Below are 22,028 nucleotides of genomic sequence, written 5' to 3' on the forward strand. Positions count from 1 at the left end.
GGCTGGCCGCCTGCTTGCTGTGTAGTCACCCCTTTCCCTCAGGTGGGAACCGAGTTTGCGGCATTGGGGGTTCCCGATGGTAGTCGGTCCGCCGGGAGATGTCTGGCTGCACCCTCCAGCTCCGGGCCAGTAGCACGGCCGGCATCTTGTGTCCACGGACTCGGGTACCTCTAGGGTCTGGATCCTTCCCTATCGGGACAGGTTTGGAGGCCTTGGTGTAGGTGCTGCGTCGCCTTCGGCGGGCCGGTCTCCGCCTGTGTGGTTGATGCACTGGGGTTGTTCCCCTAATGGCCGTCGGCCCAGATGGGCTATCATCTCGCTTTGTGGGCTGCTTTACCAAGGCTTTGCCCGAGGGTGGCCCAGTCCCCCTCCGGTCGGCGCTGTCATGTTGGCCCCCCATGCTCCTGCTCTCCTGCTTCTGCTCCGCCGCTTGCCGGGCCAGAATTCGTGCCCAGAAGGCTGTGAACAGGTCGTTCAGGCGGCTGGTAAGTGAGTCGCTTGTGCTGGGTCTGCATTCCGCTGGCCTTTCTCCTCCACCCGGCTGCACATCTGCCATTTTTGTGTGGCGGGCTACTTGCAGGCATGGTGCGTGGTTGGGTCTGGTTTCTGCGTGTGAGGTCCACAGAGGTACGCTAGTCGAGGCTGTTTGGACCGGGATAACCCCCACCGGTCCTAAGGGGGGGGGGCAGCTTTGCGTTGCGGGTGCTGCATGTGTTTGTGGGCCGGGAGAGCGGCCGTCTCTCCTCTGCCCTGCTTGGTGTAGGCCCCAGGCCTCAGGTCGGTCATTCCGGCAGGTATGCTAGGCTTGTGGGGTATCCCCAAGGTCGTCAGCTTCTGCAGAGCAATTTGTGATATATTAGGGTTCAGGATTGCACAGATTGCCCCTGATTTCAGCCGGTATTCAGGCCTAGGCCCAGGAGCCCATATTATGTGCGACTGTACAGCTTCACAGTCAGGCCACGCCCCCCTAAATTTTTTATTTTTAATGTTTTTTTTGTTTGTTTTTTGTTGTCAATTATTTTTTTATCGTGGTGTAAGCAGTTTACACTTGTTATACAGCAACAACACAAATTGTAGCATAAACACATGTGAGATAACAGATATGCAAGATACTACACCATTTTTATATTTAGAGAAGTCACACTGTTAAATATATCGGCATACGAACAACCAAGACTGCTTGAAACATAGGGAAGAATTAACCATAGGGAAGCATGCACAAACTGCCTATGTGCAATATATGAAAACTATGGAGTTGTGCACTATGAGTGTTCGAAGAGGTGGTGTTAAACAAGATGAGAGTGTGATGGTTGCAATAACCATGTGGAGGCCGCACCCCGCCAGGGTAGCATAGATGAGCTTACAAATGTGAAAGAAAAAAACTAATATTAATATAAACATGAACAGTAAACCAGATAACTGGATTCTAAAACCCGAGGCCTGACAAATTGTCCACTATTACTGCTTATTGCCCACAGTCATATTTTATAGTAAAGGTCAGTCAACCAACTCCCCAACTGGTTATTGTGTATGGATACTTGAGAAGTGCACATGGGGAGGCTGTGAGGGGGTGCCAGTCCCAGGCCTGTCGGAGAGCTGACACCTTGTGATCATGAACTTGAGGTCTCATAGAGTCCCGGTTCTTCCGTTCCAAGGGTAGTATCAAGCGGTCTGTGGATGGCCGTACCCCTTAGTACTCGGCCCAGGTGAGCATGCCTGATCAGTAGCTACAGAATATACCTCTTTGCCTGGCAGGGGCCTTCTCAACTCCTCTCCATGAAGTCTCCAAACCTCCTTTTGTAGGTAGCACAGCCAGTGCTGCCAATCCTGAGCATTCCTCCAGTTTCACCCAGAACAACTCAAAGATAGTATCCAGTGTAGCCACAGATGGGAGAGGTAAATCAGTCTAGTTCAGTTGGCATATTGCCAGGCTCTGCAATGCCTGAACATATGCTTAACTAGGCTACGCATGCCATCTTGCGTAACTAGGCTACGACTCAGAAGCATTACAGAGCTTGCAGGTTCACTATGTAGGACCAAAGTGTGCATCCCCTGTGAGGACCGGGAGAAACTCCACCGGTCTAAAGGGGGGAGCGTTGTCGAAGCCATAGTCGAAGTACAGGCAAGGTGGGAGATCGGCCGCATCTCTGGCCCCAGAACAGATGGCAGGCCACAGTGAGCGTTGGTTCACACAAAATACCGGACAATGTCAGTCCAGAAGGTGCCAAAGCTGTTTCCACAAATTGTGAATCAAATTCAGCTACTCAAGTAAAATATATCTCGATTTTGGAATCTTATTTGTCAAAACAAGCTGAGGAGCTCCCTCAACCTGTGTCCTGCTCACTTGGCGTCAGGCCCTGCCTTCTCGAAAGTTACTTATTTCAGCAGTAGATGGTTGTTAAAACCAACACAAATTTGATGTAAATGGAAATAAAACACACGATTCCACAGAAAAAAAAATAACGTGAAAAGATATTAAAATCTTGGCGTACATCAAATATATCTATACAATTATATCTTGTAATTTATGTATCTAGATCAGACGTGTAAAATTTGGGGGGGGAGCTAGCGGCCATACTGATAGAACGCATCTTTATTGAGCCCCAAGCAGAACTCGAAAAAATCACTACAAAACCTAAAGAAACTTTAAGCATTTCAACTCACATTGCCATGGAATACCTTCCCTGAGGCATGGGGCAACGAAGCAAAAAATATAAATCAAATAGACCACCTACCACCGCTGATATCGGCGATCTACTGCGGAGGCCTGCAAACTCCTAGAGGGCCACAATGGCGTAGCTGGTTGAAGAGTTATATCACTCGTCTAGCGAGGCCGCACTATCGGAAGAGGGCGCCTATGATGCTTGGGCACAGAGCCGACCCGCTCAATTACCTGCTAAACTTGCAGAGAAACTTCCAGTCACAGAGGAAAAACTGAGTGACATGTTGGACGAGCTGCACAGACATATTGCTGCTGACATTGGCTTGTTCCGGGAAGAAATCAGAGGAGTGTCGCTCGCATGCAAAATACCGAGCTTAACACTGCCACACAAGAGACACGACTGGCGAATGTGGAACAAAAACTTCTGACCCCCTAGAAGGCCTAGACACAAGACCAGGAAAGCTTGGTAGCCTTGGAAGATAAAAGGCGCTGGAAAAAAATCAAAGTGTGTAGACTGCCTGAGGCCATAGAGTCTGCAGAAATTCCACACCTGTTCCGCAGATTATTTAACATGCTCTTCACAGTAAAACAAGCTAAATGATGCCGCTTGATGGCTGGTACAGGATCCCTAGATCGACTACACTTACCCCAGGTGAGGGAATATGACCAGGTAAGGGATATAATCATCAGTTTACAGCTAAGCCAGGATCGCTTGGCCTTCATGACGGCCACATGCAACAAGTCCCCTCTACACTTTGAGGGCCACTCTCTGACCTTTTATCCTGACCTGTCCAGGGCCACAATGGACTGGCGTCGATCTCTATGACCGCTGACCAAGGAACTCTTAGCACACAAAGTACCCTTTCATTGGGGCAGGCCCAGATGCCTAATCATACCAAGGGACACTGGAAACATGAAAGTTTGTGAAGCTGCGGACATACCAGGCACACTGCAGAAACTTGGAATAGCAGACCTAGCTCCTGACCCTATGATGCCGACGACATCCACATCTTGGGATCCAGCTAAAGTTCACTCATTTATACGGGCTGCCCGCCGGGGTGATACTTCATCCACTTCGGTGTCATGAACTCTCTCTGTCTCTGGCTAAACAAATGCCTGATGCTCTAGTTCTGCTTGGTGTTATTTTCTTTCCCTTGTGTTATTTCCTTTATAATGTTATCAGTATGTTTTAACATGTTTCAGATGTCATAAGTGGTGCCCTTGAACGCAAATATTTCATCAATGCTCCGCAACCCTCTCCCCTTCTATACTACAGGAACTATAGTTCCTATTGCATTTACTGACCCAACAGGGGTATGAGCCTCTATGAAATGTATCTAACTTATGAATCTCTACTACATCATTTGGTACTGGAGGCATCTAGTGCTTCCTGCCCTATACGTCTATTCTAAGTTCTGCTATCAAAGTTATCTGCTATTACTGCTGCTATTATTATTATTACTTTTTCAAAATACGCAATACTCCCTATATTGTTTAATGCTAAATGTGTACCATGATGTGATACCACTGCTTTGCGAAATGTTATTGTCATAGTAGAACCATCATGTATTGGTTACACGTGTACAACGTTTGGATTGCGAATAAAAAGAGAATTTAGAAAAAAAACAACAACAAAAAAAAACTGTAAAATGCTGTAATTTTGGGGGGGTCTGGAATGGATTAAGTTTACATTACTTCTTATGGGAAATGTTGATTCAGTTCTCAAACAAATTGGAACTCGAACAGCCTTCTGGAACAGATTAAGTTAGAGTTCTGAGGTTCCACTGTATTATGAAAGAATTCCATACAGCTGAGAAAAATTGCTTCTTTATTTTTTTTTTTTTATTGGCTTAATTTTCTATTCAATACAATTTTGTACTATTTGTATTCCAAAAAAAAAAAAACTAAATGCAATTGTTATCAAAAATAGTCCACCTTCATCGAAAATCAGATTCATTGCCAAAATTTACAGTCTTTCAGCTGAAAAAGAAAAATTTATGGATTCACTAATTAGTCCTGGTTATTAACATGCCAACTGTGTATTGTATAGGGTTTCAATTTAATTAGACGTTTTGAAACCAATATTGCAAGGAGTGAATTATGATATTAAAGCTAAACTTGTATCAAATTTGGCATTTTATATAAGAACTTTTTAATAGTAGTTTACAGAATACAATGCTGCTACACAAAACCTCTTCTATCTGCTGTTTGGGGGGTGGGGAGGGTGTTGTGATGCTTGAGTGGTTATGGTACTTGGGTTGTTCCCTAAAACTCTTTATTTTATTGATGTTCGGTTACTCCTACAAATGCATTATTTTGGCGCTTTTTATTTTATTTTTTAATTTTACTGATCTCTTTTGTGATCCAAATATGTAATGTGGGCTTGCTTTCTGCCGCTGGTTGTTGCTCACAGTCCTCTATGATATATCGCTTGCTGCAGACACATTTTGTATTTCCTCACGCAGTGATGCTTCCTGCGGGGAAGCACATGGTGCAAGGCCATTTATTGTATGTGATCGTCCCCTTTTTGAAGTGTGCACTTTGTATTTCCTCTATCCGCTGAGTAAGTGCTAGTTATCTGCTGTCCATCTAGCAGAGGCAACTTTATGGAGTTTTCCATTGTTTTGTCTCCTGACTAGGTGTCCTATTGTTTTCCAATAATTGTTCATGCAAAACTATTGTTGATGTTATTAATTTAGTTCTCTCCAACTGTTTACTGCATTTGTAGACCGCTCCTATATGTATAATTATTTCCTGTATTTATTTGGTAAAAGATCATTCTGGGCTGGAATTGGCTCATTTATTTTTGTGTTTTGTTCTGGTTTTTCTTTATAAAAGATACTTCCATTTGAAGTGACTGCATTTGCAAGAAATTTACAGGAAGTAGATTACAACGTTTAGCACTGCCCAGAAAAGGAAGTGACCAACCAATCAGAATGCTCAGTAGCTTTTTTTTTAAAACATTTTTTTTTTTAAAAGAGGCATTTCAAAGTTCTGACTTTATTCCATAAATCAATGCATGGTGTATTAGAATGGAGGAAGTGAAAAAGAGAAGGCAATTTTAAAGGAACAGTCCAAACATCTAAAGGACTTTAAAGGGACACTGTAGGCACCAAGACCACTTCAGCTCATTGAAGTGGTCTAGGTGCAATGTCCCATGTCCCTTAACCCTACAGTGGTAATTATTGCAATTTCTGAGAAACTGCAATAATTACCTCTGAGGGTTGACTCCTCCTCTAGTAGCTGTCTACCAGGAGGATTTTGTGTGGGAGTGTCTGTGTGTATTGTACGGATTGATTGGTTGTATTTCAAAACCCTGTGCGCAGTACTATGTGTGTGGATTGTGACTAAAAGAGGCTGTATGTGCCAGTACAGTCAGTTCTGCTTGACCTCAAAACGAAGTGTCGTCTCGTTATTGGGGGAATTGGATTGTATGTTGATTGCCAGGAGTGTAAGCTGATTGTATGCTTTTCCTGTTCAGCTGTTTACAGCATTCATATGCATGAGAGCATTTGTATGCTTCTCCGGTTCGGTGGTTGTGGTGTCTGCTGCAGTGCTTGGAGTCCTCATGAAGCGCTAGAAGCATCCTTCAACGGAGGTACCCAGTCGGGGTGCCCGTCGATCCGTTACAGCTCCCAATTAAATTAATGGGCAAATAGACCGAGTCGGCAAAATATACCTGCTGTATATCCCACTTTTTAGAAAAATTAGTTGATCCTTCATGGCCTTTCATCACCTGATTCACTTCGGGGATGATGCCTTTTTGGCATTTCTCTAATAATTTTTTTTTCCACCTTCAGGGCCCCTTCAGGATGGATTTGAAAAACGGTGGGCCACAGCTTCTGGATCCAAGCTTCCAGCTGCAGTTGGAGAATTCACGAGACCAGCTGAAACGGGAGATCCAGAGAGAGCTGAAGATTAAGGAAGGGGCCGAAAACCTGCGCAAAGTGTCCACTGATAAAAAGCATCAGAGCCATGTGGAGAGCCAGCTCAGGACTTCCAACCGTCGGTTACAGGACCTTCATCGCCAACTGCAGGATCTCAACGGCAGGATAGTCATTCTGGACAAGGAGTGCAAGCAAGGCAAGAATGGCACGGGGAGTTGGGAGGGAAACGAGGAACAATTGTAGTACAAAGTACAAATATGGAAAAGCTGTAATACGTAGGAAGTAATAAAGAGGAGAAAGCCACAAGTGATATATTGGTCAGAACAAAGGATTAGGTAACTATTGCCAGGCAGGGGTATCAGCTATGCGGAGATAGAAGCAAAAAAACTGTAAACATAAAAAAAAATAAAAAATAAAGCTAGTACTTGGGGTATTTAGAAAAAGATGAGAATCTGCCTTGCCAAATATTGGCAATACAAAATCCTAGCCTAGAAAATCTAAATCTACCTGCAGAGACCTAAAATAACACATTGATGATGGCTCTGAGGTTAGTGGTTCATACATCTTGGCACCTGCTCTACCAACACTAAAACAGGATGTATTTTTGCAGATGGCACTGTGTCTCCAGACCCTTGTATTTTTGATCAGACCTCGGACCCCAGACAACGGAGGGTGGAGGCTTTGAAAAGGCAGTTGCACATTGAGACCAAGGTTAAACAGGGGGCAGAGAACATCATTCAGATGTTTTCAAATGGGACTTCAAAGGTAAGTGAGAGAAACTATAATGCAGGGTGGGGGGAGGGGGGGGGGGGGGCGTTTGGGGGTCGGAGTTGATGCTCTCTTCATTCTGTTGCTTTAAAACTATCCACCATGGAATTATATAGTTATATATTTATCTCCATAATAACAATTAACTGGCCAGTTCAAGGCTGAGCAACAACAGCTCTGTGTATGCAGTATAAACATTATATAAAGAGGATCTATTTTAAAAAATGGGGAACATCATAGATGTTAAGTCATAAGTAATCTTCAAGCTATCAATTCTAACCCTCAGACTGTACCGTGGGCTCAATTAAAGAACTGGCATACTGTAAAGGTATAACATATTATTTACTTAATAGGCTGGATCCCAGAGGCTCTCTCTTGTCCAAAGGCAGGTTATAAGAGTATTTGAGGCCCATCACCAGAACACTAAGAGATGTAATGTTGCACTGCAAATGTTGGTGGAGGGAGTATATCCGATTTTTAAATAAAATGATCATGCCACAATCAAGGTCCTGCTCACGCTGTGCATAAATTTCGTAATGGCCACCATCCTTCTAAAATGCTATATGAATGCACTGGGGAAACAAGTACATATATGCATCGTTTACTTTTAGGACCGAAAACTTCTAGCCACAGCTCAGCAGATGCTACAGGATTCCCGGATAAAGACAGAGTTACTCCGTATGCAGATTGTGAAGCTAACACAGGCTCCTGGTTCATTATCTGACGTCAATGACCAGACTGGAACTCTATTGCCAATAGAGCTCCGGATAGAGGAGCTCAGACACCATTTGCGTGTAGAGGCTGCGGTGGCAGAGGGCGCCAAAAATGTAGTGAAGCTGCTTGGTGGCCGCAGGGTTCAGGACCGCAAGGCACTGGCTGAGGTGAGACTGTTCCTTTTCTCAGAATGTTATCATTTGCAAGTTGAAAGGTTCTACTAGAGGTTCTCTTCTTACTTCTAGGCACAGTCTCGGCTACATGAGTCCTGCCAGAAGATAGACATATTGCGTCTGTCACTGGAACGCTGTCTGTCTGCACTCCCACTTGGACACCCAAAACAGCAGATAATAAAGCAGGAGCTCCAAAGCTACCCGTCGGCAGGAGCAGCATGGGGCAAAGGCACAAGCCAACCTCTAACCTCTTTCATAAAATCAACTGCACTTACTGGTAAGTTGGGGGCTGTGGAAAATAGCACTATCCTGGCGTATTGTATTTGTGAATGTATCTTGCATTTCCTGAAAAGGCACCTTGGAGATCCATGTCTTGGGCTGCCAGGATCTGTTGGAAACAGTCCCTGGACGTTCTCGAGCAGCATCAGTCCCCGGAAGTCCGAATGAATCAAAGAACTTTATTCGCTACCGGCCTGGAGGCAGTGCCCATGCTCGTGGAGGATCAGGACGCAGCCTGCGGTCAGATGAACTCTGTGGTGAGTACTCAACTTTAAAGTCCACACATTATTTTTAATGCACTTATATAGATAGTGAATACCAACTAAAATGATTAAAAATAATAATTTAAACATTGATACTTTTAGATTTTCCTGCAAAACTACAGGCTGGGCAGGAACTGAGATCTTGGCAATCAAGGCTTATTGAGCAAAAACAAATTATTAAAGTCACTTGCCATAACTAACTGTAGCCTATCCTGTATTGTGCACTTAACGTGTTTGGGTGCCTAGAATATACCTTTAACACATCAATAGTTCATGTGACCTGGATTTTCAGTCATTCAGTGTCATTCTCTTTTATTTAGGAGATGTAATGTGTGTCTTGAAAGTTGATAACAAGCCAGTCAGACAGACAAACTGGGGCCTCGTGAATAACCAAGGTTGGAATCAGCGTTTCACCATTGAACTGGAAAGGGTGAGTCCTCTGTATATTAATCTCTATTTTTGTTTTCCTTTTTAACGGATCTTGGTGACATGAATTTTTTATTTTTTTGTAGTCGCGGGAGCTGGAAATCTCTGTGCATTGGCGAGATTGGCGTGAGCTGTGTGCTGTGCGCTTCTTACGCTTAGAGGATTTCCTGGATAACGAACGACATGGAGTGTGTCTGCAGCTGGAACCTCAGGGAATGCTCTTTGCAGAGGTAAAGGTCAGGGCAGTCTGTATGGGATGAAGTACAATGCGGAGAATGGGATTGTAAACATGCCACATTTATTTCAGATCATGTTCTGTAACCCTGTGATGGAGAGGAGAGGAAAAGTGCAGAGACAGAAGCGCATTTTTCCCAAGCAAAAAGGTAAGGAGTGTCTGATTCTTCTTTTTGTGTGTTGACCATTCTTTGTAGTGGTATTTTCATTGTTGGAGTTGTATATCAGGCATTATTTGATACCCATTTTTTTGCAAATAAGTCTATAAATTAAAGGACATTGCAAGCACGATAAGCTTACAACTACAACTTATTACAGTGGTTATGGTGCAAGGGGTTATCGGAGCAGTTCACTATTAGCTTTTTCTTAGTTTTGTAAACTGAGACATGCTCCCTCCATGCACCATAATAATTACAATATGATGTAGACCGGAAAAGCATGATGGCAAAGAATGTTTTTTGCTTTCAACAGGTAAAAAGGTGTTTGCTAAAATACACACGTACTATTGCTGCTATTTAAAGGAATGCTATAGGCACCAAATCAACTTTAGCTTAATGAAGCAATTTTAGTGGTAAGATCATGCCCCTGCTGTCTCGCTGCTCAATTTTCTGCCATTTAGGAGTTAGATTGTGTTGGTGCAGGAGATAAGAAATTCTATATACCGTAAATCAGAACATTAGATCTTTTTTTACAGGAAGTGTTTGGGAAGGGAGTGCAAGTCACATGCAGGGAGGTGTGGCTAGGCTGCATAAACAAAGTTATTTAACTTCTAAATGGCAGAGAATTGAGCAGCGAGTCTCCAGGAGCATGATCTATACACCAAAACAACTTAATTAAGCTAAAGTTGTTTTGGTATCACTTTAATGTATTTCTTTTTTTATGATGGTAATTTGTTTGAATTTAAACTTTATTTGTATTATCCAAAAACTTTTTTTCCCTCCAGGAAAGGACTTTCTTCGGGCCACCCAGATGAATATCAATTTTGCTACATGGGGGCGACTGATGATGAGCATTCTGCCTCCATGCAGTTCCATGACCACCCTAAGCCCACCTCTTTCAGTGCAGAATGCTGCCACTTTTCAGGCCCCTATTACAAATAGGTACTGTTTAATCAATTTGATAAAGGGTTATGAACCTGAATGATCACAAAATCTAAAGTCTTTCAAAGGGGCCTCTGATTGCTTTTCATTTTTGTGATTCACAGTAATGTCAGCCTTTGTGAATAATAATTTGTGTATTTTTTTTCTTTACTTTTTATTTAGAGATGTATCTGTAAAAAAATTAATATATGATGAAGATACTTCCTTGAAACCCCCAGCTAAACCCCCTCGCCTGTACTTGCAAGAAGAAAGTGTGCAAGAGCCTCCGCCGGCGGCAGACTCTCCTGCCCAGCCAGCAGAGAAGGTAAGGGAGACAGCAGGGACGTTGTGTGGCATTGCATATTGTGAGATTTACATCTCCAGTACTTCTGGATACCAGTAGTACGTTTTTTGTTGTTGTTGTTTTTTTTAAATTAACCTTGTGGTCTAGGCATGTAAGCAGCAGCTGCTAACATTTTGTCAGGCTCACTGAACTTCAAGTATATTGCTAAAGATAAATGAATGTGTTTATGCAGAATTTTGATTCCTTCACATCTGCACACAATCCCAATTCTACACCTGTACATGGATCCGTGCTATTTTACACCTTTCTTCATGCAGAGACTCACCTGTTTCAGCTCTTTGCTCAGATTAAAGCACCAAGATCCCGTGAAGCAGGAGTATACATTCTAATTAGTAAAATTGATAAGCACTTCCCAAAAAGTTGCAACTGTGCAACATTTCAACCTGATACACAAACACACACACCATCTCCCTCTCCTCGCAGCCGAGCCTTGTGCCAGATCTGAGTTGGAATGATGTTTAGGCTTTGTGGTGATCTCCCCTCTTCATTCTGTTTTAGTGCATGAAGAAGATTCATGAAAATGGGGTATTTCCTCAAACCGAGATTAGTAAATGTCAGAGGTGAGTCTTCCTATGGTATAAACATGGTATCTTTAGTATAAATACCCCTGGTTATATCATTGCATATTGCCCCCTTTTCCATCATGATTTTCTTTTTCTTACGTTGTTTTGTTTATACCTAATGTGCAGCGCACATACTTGCTATGTCCAATGCCAAGCTTATAGTGTGGCTTCCGTGTATAACCGCTTCCTTCCTCTAGTTTGTACTTAATATCCTCAGCATCAAAATTGTGGGATGCTTGGAACACCATAACCACTGCAGCTTACGGTGCTGTCAAGTCTGTTTCATGTATACTCCTGTTACTGGTTTCCATAGGAATCAGGGGAAATAGGATTGATAAAATACTCCACTTGTACTTGTATTTATTTTTTCATGCATCTGGCATCATGCAAACACAAAATTATGTCTGGATTATCACAAATTGTGTAGAGAATTACGATCTTATATTCCAAAGGTTAACACATATACCCCATCTAAAATAACAGTACCTTATCACCGGGACCTTTCTTTCATTATTTTTGTTTTCTTGAGCCACATCCATTTTTTTTAACTGTTGATTTCTTCTGATTTCACAGACGAAATGCCCTGCAGATGGAGGATTTCTCTCTTGTATCTGTTTTGGGAAGAGGACACTTTGGCAAGGTGTGGACTGACAGGGTGTTATTAACCTGAAATATACTCTGCTACTTTCTCGATATTCCATTGTGGTTTCATTGTATTTCCATGATTGGCGGTAATTTATGTTGAGCAACAAAGTAACAGAATGTGAATAAGACTTGCTCTCTTTTTAGGTGCTATTGGCTGAATATAAGGCATCCGGGAAACTATTTGCAATAAAAGCACTCAAGAAACGTGACATTGTGAGCAGGGATGAGTTTGAAAGGTGTGTTCCACAGTTCTTCATGCTTTCATTGGGGGGGGGAGCATATGGAATACATAATCCATCAGTGGGCAGGGCTCACAAAAGCTTTCCTTTCATAATAATAATGAACGTGCCAAATTTCTTTGCCTATGCCCAAAATGGGCAACACAACCTGAGACACAACTGATGTTTTTTTTCTTTGCAGTTTGCAATGCGAGAAGCGAATTTTTGAGGTTGTAAATTCATCTGGACATCCTTTTCTGGTGAACATGTTTGGATGCTTTCAGACCCATGATCACGCATGCTTTGTCATGGAATACCTGCCTGGGGGTGACCTAATGATGCACATACACTCCAACGTATTCTCCCAACCAGCAACAAGGTGTGAAATAGATGCCAATTATAGAATAAATTATACCAGCTTTGCCATGTAATGTAACACATGTAAACTTCTCTCTTGGCAGTTTCTACTCTGCCTGTGTCATCTTGGGCCTCCAGTTTCTTCATGAACAGAAAATAATATACAGGTATGGAAGCTTTCACGTGAACATGCAGAAAATCCCACTTTGTTTCATTTTTCCTCGGGTGTTGTGAACCGGATTGAACATACTTCCTAATATGTGCATTTTAATGTTTGTTTCTCAAAGTACAGCCAGAACACTTTGGTGTTATCTCTGAAGTGATACATTTATTGATTGATTGCTTGTGATTTAAAGTGTACCGGTTGTGGTACACAAAATGATCTTTACTTTGTGCTTTATACTAGTAAATGTATAAATTTTAAGTTAAAGCAGAACTGTCACTTATGACGATTCCTTGTCCCGTCACCCCAGTAAATGCTAATGCAGCATTTTGATGAAAGAACGAGACAATCATTTACTTCCACTGCACTTCTGGCTTGTGGATACGTTTGTTGCGTCATGATTTTGCCAGGCGCGCTATGGCATCTACACATTAACGCCATGCAAGCACATGTTCACTAAGCTATTCCCTTCAGCAGTGCAAGCTGTGCCTGCAACATTGCAAGGGTTAAACTGTTTGACATGCTGTGCCCTGCGAGACATGTATATTAAATCATTGAGAACTCATGAGATTTCATGAAACATTAATAGTATAACCACTAACTGACTTTTAGTTTGCTGTTCCGTTGTGCAGAACCTCACAAGTGACAGATCCTCTTTGAAACCGTTTAAAGGTTTGCTCCCTCTCTCACTTCTTAATCATTTCTCGGTATAGACCTTCATTCCGGCATGCAACGGAGTGACCGTGAAGAGCAGAAGAATCCTGCTATAGGCAGTCTGTTGTTATTCCCCAGTCACAGTCTGTTGTTATTCCCCCTAGCAAGCAGTCAATAGCACCAGGGAGGGGCAGGAGCAAGTCAGGACTGGGGTCAGTGGTCCACAACTCAATCAACCTTACATAGAAACATAGAACGTGACGGCAGAGAAGAACCATTCGGCCCATCTAGTCTGCCCAATTTTCTAAATACTTTCATTAGTCCCTGGCCTTATCTTATAGTTAGGATAGCCTTATGCCTATCCCACGCATGCTTAAACTCCTTTACTGTGTTAACCACTACCACTTCAGCTGGAAGGCTATTCCATGCATCCACTACCCTCTCGGTAAAGTAAAACTTCCTGATATTATTTTTAAACCTTTGTCCCTCTAATTTAAGACTATGTCCTCTTGTTGTGGTAGTTTTTCATCTTTTAAATATAGTCTCCTCCTTTACTGTGTTGATTCCCTTTATGTATTTAAATGTTTCTATTATATTCCCCTGTCTCGTCTTTCCTCCAAGCTATACATGTTAAGATCCTTTAACCTTTCCTGGTAAGTTTTATCCTGCAACCCATGAACCAGTTTAGTAGCCCTTCTCTGAACTCTCTCTAAGGTATCAATATCCTTCTGAAGATACGGTCTCCAGTACTGCGTACAATACTCCAAGTGAGGTGTCACCAGTGTTCTGTACAATGGCATGAGCACTTCCCTCTTTCTACTGCTAATACCTCTCCCTATACAACCAAGCATTCTGAAATATTAGAGTGTGTGACCTTTTTTTGGTGGCACCTTTTTTTTGGCCAGGCAGTGTATTTATTGTTACTTAACTCCTGTCACGGTTCTCACCGTTACATCGCCAGACGTGGTCACCCCAGAAGTGCCCAACAGGGGGATATGAACCTAGATCCTTCTGTGTCCAGGGCCTGCTGTTTTACCTCTGAGCAACACTTCAGTTCTTAACCTTGAACATCTTCTGAAGAAACTAAATATATATATATATATATATATATATATATATATATATATATATATATATATATATATTTATTTATTTATTAGTGGTCATCTCTTAAGGTGCACCATTCAAGACTGGTTCACTTTAAAGGCTATTTTTTTTTTGTTCTGATCTTTTTTTTAAAAAATACAAATTATTGTTCTCTCCCCACGCTATCATTTGAATAAAACGGTGAAATTAATCTAAATACAAAAGAGTTCTAGAGCTTGAATTAAATGATGTAATGGCTGGTGAGGCCTCAGATAGTGTAACACATATCCACTTCCCACTATTTATGATCCTTTTATTCCAGAGACCTGAAGCTGGATAACCTGCTGATGGACGCCAGCGGCTTTGTGAAGATTGCAGACTTCGGGTTATGTAAAGAAGGTGAGCATTCTTTAAGGCTTTACTTTCTTGCAAACTCTGGAAGGGGCGGTGCATGCTTAACATCCTCTTATTTCTATCCTAGGGATGGGATATGGGGACAGAACAAACACGTTCTGTGGCACTCCAGAGTTTCTCGCTCCAGAAGTTCTAACGGAAACCTCTTACACATATGCAGTGGACTGGTGGGGGCTCGGTGTTCTCATTTATGAAATGCTAGTAGGGGAGGTAGGTTGTTTAATTAAAAAAAAAAAAAAAGTTTCTTGTCTTGACAGGTCATGAAATAACATATTAAAGACAGCAATAATTTACCTGCACAGGTGTTTTTTTATTTTTGTTTTAAAATGTCCTATTTCACCGTGTGATATGGCATTTAAGACAATCTTACCCTGGATTGTCTTCTGTGAAATGTGTTGCCAGTACCTGCAATGATCAGATGCTCTTTATGGTTCTGATATCAGTCCATGATGTGTAGTCAAGGGTTGTATAAGGTCATGAGTTTAAATACTCTTTTCTTTATACTCTTGTATCTCAAGTAAACGGAATAAGACAATTAAAACACAACCCCATCAAATGCAAATCCTTTCCTCTTGTGTTGCAAATGCTAGCCTTGTCTCAGGGATAGTGGAGGATCATAGGAATTGTAGTTCATCTGGAGTGCCTAGGCAAGCCATAATTTTCTAAGCAGCATGAGATTTTGTGCAAAACAATAGTCCGTCTATTCACTTTAATTATTAAGGCTGTATTCTTTCTGTCATCTGCTCCAACCCTTTAATAAATACAGCTGAATGATGACTCTGCATCACACGGGGCTATTTAAGACTGACATTTATTAAAACGCTTTACTTTGTGAGTGGTGTGGGTAAATTGACTCACTCTCTGCTCTGTAATCCAACACCCAGTTACAGAGAGCAAAACAGAAGCAAATTCTTGCTGAACTAAGAAGGCAGTAAAGATCCACTCAAACATTTAGGAACATGATTTTTTTGAAGGATTGTTTTTACATAAGCATGTAAAGTAAATGTTTGCTTTCCTTTGCTGTGACTCTGAGATAACTTTGTTATGCTTATTAAATCATGTGTGCTGTGATTTTTTTTTTTTTTTTTTTTTTTTTTAAACAAGAGCCTGGCGCCTTCACCCACAAATTTCAGTCCTGTAAATCAATAGCTGAAGCAGCGAAAAGGAGCACAGTCACAGCTATTTATTAATTTGAGAATTCAAAGTTCGGAATTCCTGGTTGAATGAGCTGGAAACTTGCAGGGCATGGGCATTGAAACGCAACGTTACAAATATTGTATTATGTATGTGTTTTTGTTTTTTTATATTGGTGTGCATCCTGACTTGCACCTTGAGTATCCCTTTAAAAGTGGTTTTCAAGTGACTGAGATTGTTTCTTGCTCTGACTCGTTGAGCTGTCCAAGTTGAATTGTGCTGCCATTGTTTTCAGTGCCCGTTCCCCGGGGATGACGAAGAGGAAGTGTTTGATAGTATTGTGAATGAAGAGGTACGATATCCACGCTTCTTATCCAGCGAAGCAATCAACGTCATACGGAAGGTAGGAAAGTGACATCAAACGGACACTTTACAGTTGGGTATGGCACGTTGACAACGGACTTTACAATTTAGACCCAGATAGCAGTTAAAAAGAAGAATTTCATACTCTGTGTTTGGTCCTAAATTTTCCAATGCTTGCATTAACATGCAGTGTTTTGTGAGGAGGGGTGTTGTGAATAAACCCTATAATTTTATTTGGATTTTCTTTGCCTTCTGTTCAGCTTTTGAAGAAATCCCCAGAGCGTAGGTTGGGGGCAGGACCCAATGACGCAGAAGAGATCAAACCTCATCCCTTCTATCAGGTAAAACATTTTTTTTTTTTTTTTTAAATAAAGATTTCTCTAGGGCTGCACTGCCCATTCCCTGCTCCATTATACTCTTTCCGAGTCTCCATTCCTTCAAAAAATTACTGAAAACGCACTTCTTCAAGTAGGCATATAAATGAAACTGTTAACAGCTTCCATCCCCACATCTCACTTCATCTAAACAACTAAGCTTTTTTTTGTAAACTCTTCTAGCAACCCACATTTCCATTACATGAAATACATCTCACTCTTGAGCAGGGCCCTCAGCACCTTGTTTTTGTACATCTAACATGTCTCGCTGCAACTACTTGTCTGCCTATTGTACAGCGCTGTGGAATTTGTTGGCGCTTTATAAATAATAATGTAGAGATTTAGATTCTATACCAGTTACTTAAGGATTTGATAAACCGTGAATTCTGCAGAGTGCGCAAGCACATTGGAAAATTCTCAAATTCATCTTTCTCTAAACTTGCAGTGCTCAGAGCTAATTACGTTATTTGAAAACCCTTTCATTTTCTTTCTCTTTCTTTTAGGCAATAGACTGGGGTGCACTCTATGCCAGGAAGGTCAAACCTCCCTTTGTTCCCTCTTTAAACAACCCATTAGATGTAAGAAACTTTGATGAAGAGTTCACAGGACAAAAGCCAATTCTTTCTCCATCCGACGACCCTCGTCCTGTAGCCGCAATCGATCAGATTCTCTTCCAGGATTTCGACTTTGTTTCTGAGCATTTGTTAGCTGGATAAAGGCTGTGACTAGCCAGGCATTGCATATCCTCAGGTTTCAGGACACTGGGCAGTGTACGATGCTCCTATCTGCAAAGATTCACAACTTGGCCTCAAGTGAGCAGACATTAGGGACCTATATTGATTAACTTCCATTCAGCAGTGAATGAAAAGGACATTTCTTCACGTCCTTTGCTTTAACATATTATATGTATATATACAAATGTAAAATGAGGCCTTGTGTACGGTGTGGAAATAGCATAAGACAAAGAAATTATGTTCTGTGCCAGTCCAAGAAATATCACTGTTCGTGCCAGCTTTTCTCTAAGAGGTTGCCTGTCGTTCCGTCTGAAGTGACCAATCCAGTGCTGGAAGAAAACTACCTGTAACTGTGTACTGCTCACCTGAGAGGGAACACTAACTGTGTCAAAAAAAAAAAAAAGCACTAAAAAGTTAAAGAATGTGTTTGCCCAACCTTGGGGCAAAGAACCTAATAATGCAATGATCTAATGGACATCCAAACTAAAGATTGTACTTCAGGCATTTTAGTCGTGTCCCCTTTATGCAGCTGTGGACAAGACAAAGTTTTAAATAACAACAAAACAAAAAACACAACTTTGATATCTGGGATTATCATGATCTGTAAACATGCAGCTCTTTCCATATTCAGATTGTCTACCTCTGCAGAAAACTCTTTGCACATGATGATCAGGCAAAACCCTTGAAGCAAAACAATATATTGTCCTTGCGTTGGAATGCTTCTAATAGCTTTACATTTTAACGGCTAGAGCAATGCATTTCCATATGACTGACACAGGGTTAATCGCGAGAATGAAGCAATAAAGTGCCATTTATCTAACCAGAAACCAAAGCTCTATTTTCTCAGCACTACTGAATCCTACTGAGGATTACATATTTTTTTATTATCTTATTGCTCAAGATGGGTTCCCTTTCAATAATTTATTAAAATAAAAAAACTCTTCACTTTGGTTGTGCTTCTCATTTATGTCACTAACAAAATAATATAAGGAACATTTGCTTGCAAAGGGTCCTTGTAATAAACAAAAAAAAGTGAACTCCTCTAATAATCTTGGTGTCTCTCTAATACGGTTGCCTAAGCACCATCATTTCCAAAACACACATCATTTCTTGAAGTTCATGGACACTACGTGAAAAGTGGTACCGGAGTATGGGAATCTGGTATCCTTTAGGGATTCTGCATCGATTCCTGGCCTAGAGCAATGGTGAATCTACTCTTGAGTAGCATTATGCTGATATTTGTCAAACAGGATTAGGAATTCACTTTTTTTAGTATAGCAAAATATTACCTTTATTACAGTCTTCTGGAGCTGGCTCTGCCCCTGTTCTGCCTGCTTGGCTGACCTCATCAGAAGTGGTGATTTTAGCCAATCACAATGCCTTCCCATAGGCAGGGGCAGAGCCAGCACAAACCAAACAAAGCCCTGGCCAATCAATCTCCCCATAGAGATGCATTGAATCAATGCTTCTTTATGAGGAACGTTCAGTGTCTCCATGCAGAGGGTGGAGACAGTGATGTATTTTGCAATTGTGCTGCCTTAGGCACTACTAAATTCGGACACCCCCTAATCTAAATTTGCCTCACCAATTTATGTCAGGGCCGGTTTCTTGACTGACAGACACACGTACTCATTGATACATGCACTGACATACACTCAAGGACAGATACAGTCACTGGCACACACACACACTCACTGACAAACGCATACTCTCAGATACACATACACGGACACACACTCAGACACACATACTCACTGATTTGACACACTGACAGACACACATTTGCTCACAGACACACACTGACCGCTACATGCACTCACTCACAGACATACATACACACACTCACTGAAAGACACAATGACAGACATACAGACTCACGCACATTTTCTCATACACTCACAAATTAATATATATATATTTTTTTCATTTAAACCCACCCCGCCTCACTTCCTTTGGGAGAGCTGGAGTGAATGCTGTCCCTGACAGCTGCTGGGCTGGCTCGGCAGGCTCCTTGTTGGCTCCTGCTCACTGGGCTGGCTCTGTTGGGGCTGCTGGCGCTCAATTGAGGCGGCGAGGGAACTGAGCTTATTGCTCAGCTCCCTCTGCACCGCTTAGTGATGCCAGGGCCAGAGTGACGTCATATTCTGGCTCCCAGCATCACAGAAGGGAGCAAGAAGAGCGGAGGACAGGGCTCCCTCACCACCCGGATAGAATATTAGTAATTCAACACCATGATTGGAAGAGGAGGGCCTAAGGAAGCCCGCTCTTGGGCCCACCAGGACACAAGGCATTTGCCTGGGTGCTTGGGGTGGCATTTTTTTGCTTCCCCACCATGGAAGTGCCGCCCTTGGCCTTGTGGTAAATACAGCCCTGGGTGGAGACACTGACTGGCAATTAATAGCTCCATGATTTTTGTGTTATGTCATGATTTCTTTAGCTTTGACACTAGTCTTGTTAGTCAGTTTTACAGTTAAATGAACATTATAAGGTCAGGGACACAAACTTGTATTCCTCACCTTATAATATTAAAATTAGTATCTGGCCCCACCTTCCCATATAAAGTAATCTTACCTTTATTCCAGACTGCTGATGCTGGTTCTGCCTCCTCGGCTTACATAATCAGAAGTGATGATCTCAGCCAATCACAATGCTTTCGCATAGGAAAGCATTGGATTGGCTGAGATTGTTAATTCTGATGATCTCCGAGAAGGAGGCAGACCTGGGGCAGAGTAAAATGCCGCCCTGGACAATCAGCATCTTTTTATAGAGATGCATTGAATCAATGCATCTGTATGGGGAAAGTTCATGCAGAGGGTGGAGACACAATGTCAGTCACACTGTGCATCACTGCCCCAGGAAGCACCTCTAGTAGCCATCTGAGGAGTGACCAGTGGAGTTATCCCTTGGCTGTAATGTAAACACTGCATTTTTTTTCGGCAAACACAGTGTTTACAACAAAAAGCCTGAAGGGAATGATTATACTCACCAGGACAAATACAATGAGCTGCTGTAGTTCTGGTAACTATAGTGCTAGAAATACAAAAATAGTGTCCTGTGTGCTCTCACCCCACAGAAAAAAAAAGGGTTAAACAAAAAATCTCTCTTAATGCTTTGCCAATGTCAGGAGATGGGGGAGGGACATAATGTGCATGCCCAGCGAGCGCTGCACACACATTAGTCCTTCCCTATAGGAAAACATTACCTGAAAGCTTTCCAATGGGAATTTTCTGAATGCTTTCCAATGGGAATGTCCTCATGCAAATATCTATCATTACATAACACTATACTAATAGTGTTTTAATTTGTAGTGATCAAGATTCCTGCTTTTGTATGTCTATATGAATGACTATTCATGTTTGACAATGTCTTTTGCTCCTCCAATGTTTGTCCTGAGGAAAGTTCCCATGTGGAACTGAAACGTTGGAAAAAAAATTTTGACACTTAAGTAAATTATCATTTTGTGAAAAACCTGGGAGTGCTGATTTTCCTATCCAGTATATGTTTGAGAATGTCTTTTCCTCCTATTTACTAAAAAGATGTTAGACATAAAATATGGCTCTGGTGGCAATCCTGGGGATAAACGTGGTGTGAACGCTACAGCTCACACAGGCACTCGTGTGCCAATTCAACCTTGGTTTGACTGTATTTTTTGTGTAAACAAAATGAGCCTTCTTTCTGAGAGGAGCGTGGCTTTATAATTAAGAACAAAATCCAGCCTTTTAGTTTAGTAACATTAAAAAAAAAAAAAAGTGCGTTACTGGCTCTGAGTCACAAGCAGTCATAATCTCAATCTTCTCAGAGCAATGGGCTTGGTCTCTTCTTTGTACGCAGAGTGTGGAGGTGAATGTCAGGCGGACACGTCACACGCGTGCACACCAGACTGTCCAGATGACCTGAGGGATATATTGAGAGGTCTCTCAACCAGAGAATAGCTTACCTCCATGACCAGCAGCCTTCCACAATGTCATTATGGACATCCGCTCTATGATTTCATCCAGACAGAAAGCAGGATCTTAGAAAGGCAAGGGGGCAAAGCTCTTGTGACACCTACACTTTAATGCCCAATCTTCCCATATCTCTATGGTCCATAGTTGCATAGAAGACATGGACAACAGCGGCAGGAGAAACTTGAGGTTTAGGGGTGTCCCTGAAAACTCCGTTATCAAAGATCTGACGCAGATCCATCAATCAATTGTAGGGGTGACCCACTGAAAACAATAACTATGGATAGGGCTTATAGGGTGTCAAATCCCCAATGCAATGTTTGACAATACAAGCAGAAGCTATTCACCTTTCTAAGCGTAAACGTTCTTGTACACCATAAGTCCTATTCAACATGTTCAGGATTTCTACATGAGAAAGGACCTACAGAGCTCAGTTGTCAAGAATGCTTCATCTTCAGATAATTGATACATAAAGTCAGAGGTGAAGATCTATTTTACAGTGGTTCGGTCACCACAAACATTTGATTATT

At 41.9% G+C, this 22,028-nt stretch overlaps 2 protein-coding genes across 4 annotated transcripts in view; one reads left to right on the top strand and one right to left on the bottom strand.

Annotated features, from left to right (window-relative positions):
* PKN3 (protein kinase N3) overlaps positions 1-18,504 on the top strand; it is a 46,756-nt gene extending 28,252 nt beyond the window's left edge. For all 3 annotated transcript variants that reach the window (XM_063432615.1, XM_063432616.1, XM_063432614.1), the window contains exons 2-21: positions 6,463-6,745; positions 7,160-7,314; positions 7,929-8,198; positions 8,277-8,481; positions 8,558-8,740; positions 9,067-9,176; positions 9,259-9,402; positions 9,480-9,555; positions 10,350-10,506; positions 10,669-10,810; positions 11,348-11,409; positions 11,986-12,052; positions 12,202-12,293; positions 12,478-12,654; positions 12,737-12,799; positions 14,858-14,934; positions 15,017-15,159; positions 16,379-16,486; positions 16,707-16,787; positions 17,324-18,504. In XM_063432615.1, coding sequence (XP_063288685.1) covers positions 6,463-6,745; positions 7,160-7,314; positions 7,929-8,198; positions 8,277-8,481; positions 8,558-8,740; positions 9,067-9,176; positions 9,259-9,402; positions 9,480-9,555; positions 10,350-10,506; positions 10,669-10,810; positions 11,348-11,409; positions 11,986-12,052; positions 12,202-12,293; positions 12,478-12,654; positions 12,737-12,799; positions 14,858-14,934; positions 15,017-15,159; positions 16,379-16,486; positions 16,707-16,787; positions 17,324-17,536 — 2,808 coding nt within the window. In that variant the 3' untranslated portion in view covers positions 17,537-18,504. The remainder of the gene's footprint in view (positions 1-6,462; positions 6,746-7,159; positions 7,315-7,928; positions 8,199-8,276; positions 8,482-8,557; positions 8,741-9,066; positions 9,177-9,258; positions 9,403-9,479; positions 9,556-10,349; positions 10,507-10,668; positions 10,811-11,347; positions 11,410-11,985; positions 12,053-12,201; positions 12,294-12,477; positions 12,655-12,736; positions 12,800-14,857; positions 14,935-15,016; positions 15,160-16,378; positions 16,487-16,706; positions 16,788-17,323) is intronic.
* Positions 1-22,028, bottom strand: part of ZER1 (zyg-11 related cell cycle regulator) — a 491,045-nt gene that overhangs the window by 399,064 nt on the left and 69,953 nt on the right. The gene's annotated exons all lie outside the window — the stretch shown is intronic.

Source organism: Pelobates fuscus, chromosome 9 (genome assembly GCF_036172605.1).
Source record: "Pelobates fuscus isolate aPelFus1 chromosome 9, aPelFus1.pri, whole genome shotgun sequence".
In the NCBI taxonomy this organism is placed as follows: Eukaryota; Metazoa; Chordata; class Amphibia; order Anura; family Pelobatidae; genus Pelobates; species Pelobates fuscus.